This window comes from Myotis brandtii, unplaced genomic scaffold (assembly GCF_000412655.1).
Source record: "Myotis brandtii unplaced genomic scaffold, ASM41265v1 scaffold17, whole genome shotgun sequence".
Taxonomy (NCBI): Eukaryota; Metazoa; Chordata; class Mammalia; order Chiroptera; family Vespertilionidae; genus Myotis; species Myotis brandtii.
In genome coordinates this window covers 1859801-1864664 of record NW_005356259.1, presented here as the reverse complement: position 1 = coordinate 1864664, position 4864 = coordinate 1859801, and the positions used below count along the sequence as shown (strand labels likewise).

The following is a 4864-nucleotide window of genomic DNA, read 5'->3' as shown; positions in this document are numbered from 1 at the left end:
TTACCCCCACCCTCCCCTACCTAGGTTTGATGGTCTGATAGATGCTTCTCTGTCTCTGGATCTGTTTTTGTTTATCAGTTTATGTTGTTCATTATATTCCATAAATGAGTGAGATCATGTGATAGGAAGTGGTCTTCTTGCAATGTCACAAGAAAAGGGATTTTCTGAGAATCACATGGGAGAATGAGGTATTATAAAAAGCTTTCTTTCTTTGGAATCAAGCCCTGAGTTTCCAAGGTCCCATTTCCCTTTGTCCCAATTGGTTGGAGTATCATCCCCAATGCCAAAAGGTGGTAGGTTCAATTCCGGTCCGGGCACATACCCAGGCTGAGGGTTCAATCCCAGTCGGGGCACTTATGGGAAGCAACTGATCAATGTTCCTATCTATCTATCTATCATCTATCTCTCTGTTCCTCCCTCTCTAAAATAAAATTTAAAAATATACCCTCATCTGAGGATTAAAAATTTAAAAATTGAAAGAATGTAAAAGAACAAAAAATAGAACTTTATATGCAAAGATATTCATTATTGACAATAATTTTTAAAAAATGAAACTACCTACATATCTGACAATGGTGAAATAGTGAGAATAGAAGGTTGATCATGCAATGAAAAGAAATGAGAATGGAATGGAAGATTATGCAGCCATTAAAAAATTGATGCTGATGATGCAGAGTGGAAATGTAGAAAATTGTTTTAAATATAATGTTAACAGTGTCATCTATACCATGATTCCAACTATATAAAATAAGTGCACACTTAGATAAGGAATGGAAGTAAAATCGTTGGTATCTCAATGTGATTGGATTGTGAATGATTTATCTTTATAATCATTTCTTTCCTCAATGTTATAATGTTGATTGTATGATAAATAAATGAAACTTGGAGGAAAAAGGAAAACACTCAAATGAGACATTTTTTTATGTCAGGCAATAAATAAATAAATAAATAAATAAATAATCGGTGATGCTTGGGATCATTTCCCATTCTTCCTTGCTCCTTCAAAGCAGCCTGTAATCCTCACGCAGATGTAGGGAATACACATGTCTGGGCTAGGGAGGGAGAGGGAGGTGCTTGCTAGAACATGATGCTGTTTGTTTAATGAACAGAAACCTCTTCAGTCTTCTTTGATGACAAATGCATTTGAACCATTTGTTAGTGTGGTTTTTCTGTGATAAATATGCACAAAAATCTTGCTAAAAAATGACGCTCTTTTTCTTTTCTCTTTCTCTTCCCCACCACCCACCTGCAGTTCTGCTAAGCCAATATTCTCTAGAATGAGCACAAGCTAAACAAATCGAATAACAGCTTTTGTACATCAACATCAAGAAAGAAGACACTTGGGAGAGATTGGATATGGAGATGGATATGAACAAGAGTGAAACACCCACTTTGTCAAATCAGATCAGAGATGGTAGTGATTTTCTAAAAGGAGATGTGATTATGGATTAAACACCAGCTCATAGGAAACTATCATTGTATAAGATCAGATAACATTCACCAGAAATTACATTCATAAGAAATCATATTCAGGAAATATTTCAAGAATGAGGAATATAAACATGCTAGAATTAACATGTTAAATACATATGTACTGAGGTTTGTAAACTGTCCTTTTTTAATCAAACTGAAAACAAAAAGCTTTAATCTTTTAACATTATATTTAAAAAGGCAGTCAATCCTAAAGTATTTCTATCTCAGTAGCCAAGAGACTAATCAAGCATCATTTATTGAGGAAGCGTCTTAGAAAATGCCTCTGAATATCTTCATAGGGGCCATGACCTTTGGCTTCCCCATCTCTGCTGTTCATTTATTCCACTGTGTAATTAGGAACAATCACTCAGTTAAGAGATGTAATGCTTCAGAGTTTTTACCGAGTCTGTGTTCAGTTTAATGTCTGTACGAGTTATTACTGAGAAAGTGTTTCTGACGTATACTATGACTCCATCAAGCTGTATATTACAGGAAGTACATCCGCATCACAGGTTCCCGAGAAACATAGTAAATTTCCCTCCTTTCAGGAAACAGCATCAAGGAACTCTGAAAAATGTAGAAAGCTCATTTTCACCTTTGATGCTCACATATAATATAGAGGCTGCTATCAGATAAATACTTTTTCTAATTCTTCCTAGTATATCCATAAGAATTTAACATACTTTCTAAATAGGCATATGAAATATCTCCTCCTTTTTTTCCTATTTCTTTCCCACACATGTCATGAGAAATCCATCTCCTTTCTTTCCCTTACTGACACACTCATTTTTGTTTTAAAAACAAACAGATCATTCCATTAATCCTATTTCTAAATGATAGTAAGTGGTACTAAATAAATAAATAATAATTTAATAGCCTTAGAAATAAATGAATATATACTTATACAGATCAAAGAAACTGGGTAGGAGTAAATTGCCTTTTTGTTTACTAACGTTGGTTTCAAAAATACTCAATTTTTTCAGTTGGTTGGCATCTGAAGGTAGTTACAACTGATCAGTTGTCTTCAACAATCTTTCGCTCCCAGGTTTCCCCCACCAGCACCTTCACCATGTAGCCTGCCAAATGCAACAACAGAAAAATATTTAATAATGAAGTAGTCAATTGCTTGAGAATGATCACAAGCTAAAATGTACATGCAGGGATAATCAGTGTAAGCCAAACCATATTCTGTACCTGAGCAGAAAACATGCCTTCATCTTTAGACTCAAAATTAAGATAAAATTGGCATATGTCACTGGAGCAGCGATGGAGGATAATACAAGAAGTGATACAAATCACAATTGATTTCTCTTCTCTCTATTAGGGCCACACCCGTATTTTTGACAAATATTTCTGGCAGTAGCCATCTTTTCACCATAAACAAGATTATGTTTCAAATGGCTAAGAGTATGTTACAAGTATGCTCAAATCAGTGAAACCCAATTCACAAAGATATGGATTTTCTAAAGAACTAAATTTAGGGAATACTTTTTATCTGTAAAGTAGCCATTCTGGGAGTTACTTTTGTTTTAACTATTAGCTCTCCAAATGCATTCAAAACACTCTACTTAATAAACTTAATTACACACAACTTTTCAAGAATTCATCTTTTATTTAAAGGGAAGTACCTCTCTATCTGCAATAAAGTAAAAGGTATTGGCTCTCTCTAACCCATGTAAATTACAGATTCCATTGGGAGTTTCTCATCACTAATAGTGGTGTTTACAAAATTGAAAAAGTGTTTTCTATCCACATGCAAATGTTTTTTTAAACTTTTTTTCCATAAAACCTAAGTGTAATTTAGCATACATACCACAGTGCTCTGAAAATCAGTCATTGATGATGTACCATTTGTACATAGGTAATACACGTGTAAATCACTAAATGTTACGTATAAGAAGTATGTTTTTATCTTTTTTTAAAAAATAAAGTGACTCCCTTTCTCATTCTGTTCCATTGTATTGCGTCCAAAAGTTGTGTGTAATTTTTTAAGGTCCAGGAAATGTAAAGAAATTTGTTGGAATACCTGAATTTCTGTAAAAAAAAATAAAAATAAGATTTTGTTATTTTAAAGATTGCTTGGCTGCATGGCACACATTCAGTGCATTCAGTGTCTGTCTTTGTCCAGTAATCCAGGGGCAGGTGATGATTTTTTTACTGAATTTGTCATTTATTTCTTTTTTTCTTTTTCAATTACAATATTATATTTGTTTCAGGTGTACAATCCCCTGATTAGACATTTATATAACTTACAAAGTGATCACCCATAGGTGATGAATTGACTGAAATAGGTATCTTCAAACAGTCTTGTTATCAGATTCCATAATATGTGCTACCAACAGACATTTATTAGATATAAAGGACCCTTAGAAGACATGATTAGCATCTCCAAAGCCTCTTCTAACCAAATATAGACAGACATGCCTCAAGCTAAATCTTCATATACTCATTGGAATAAAATTGGTAAGTAAAAAGTCAGGCTATCCAAGTAAAGCTTGACCTGAAATATTGAATTAATTGCTCGATCTTTACTTTGCACATTGAAAGCAGTCACCTGTTCCTCCTTTGTCAACAGTTCACCCTGAGTATGTGTTGTTGGGTGGGTTCCAATGCCAGATCTTTCATTTACTATATGACTCTGAACAACTCTAAATCTCAGCGTCCTTGTCTATAAAATGGACATAAATAATAATACCTGGCCCCATAGTGGTGTTTTGAGGATATAAATTATAGTGGTGGTGTTGTGCTTGACAGGTAGGAGATATTCAATGACTGTTAATTCCTTCCCCTCCTACCATATGCAAGGCATTGAAGCCAGAAAAGAAGAAGGGGGGAAAAAGACATAAAACACAGCCTCTGCTCTCAAAATGCTGACGATAATTAGAGTGACATTTATGATCAGGGATTAAAAATTTAAATGCCTATGGGGCCAGGTTGGTAAATAACAACAAAGCGAAGCAGGCTGGGTTGGGGACATAATAGGAAGTAGCGGGCACTGGAGAACCTAGGTCCTGTCTAAAGAGACTAAGTAATCCATGTTCAGTTCTAGTCACTCAACAAACAAGTACTGAGTCCCTACTGTGTGCCAGGGACTGTTCTAAACCCTGAGAAGACAGTGGTAAACCAGATAAGCAAGGTCCCTTGAACCTAACCAAGGCCTTGGGTTCTAGTAGGAAAAGAGACAATGAACAGGAAAGCGTCAGCTAATACGCACTAGGTACCTTGGACAGAATTAAAATGGTGATAATGGAAAAAACGGGAAGGCTAATCAAGGAAGGCTGCTATGAAAAGGTGGCACTTAAATGAGCATGAGAAGGATGAGCCAGCCAGGTGAAGAAGCGGAGAAGAACATGCCACACACGAGCACCAGTGAAAAGGCTCTAACGCAGGA

At 35.4% G+C, this 4864-nt stretch overlaps 1 protein-coding gene across 3 annotated transcripts in view; it reads left to right on the top strand.

Annotated features, from left to right (window-relative positions):
• Positions 1–3546, top strand: part of LHFPL3 (lipoma HMGIC fusion partner-like 3) — a 475460-nt gene extending 471914 nt beyond the window's left edge. For all 3 annotated transcript variants that reach the window (XM_005862892.2, XM_005862894.2, XM_005862893.2), the window contains one exon: positions 1253–3546. In XM_005862892.2, the coding sequence (XP_005862954.1) occupies positions 1253–1281 (29 nt within the window). In that variant the 3' untranslated portion in view covers positions 1282–3546. The remainder of the gene's footprint in view (positions 1–1252) is intronic.
• Positions 3547–4864: the final 1318 nt, after the last annotated feature.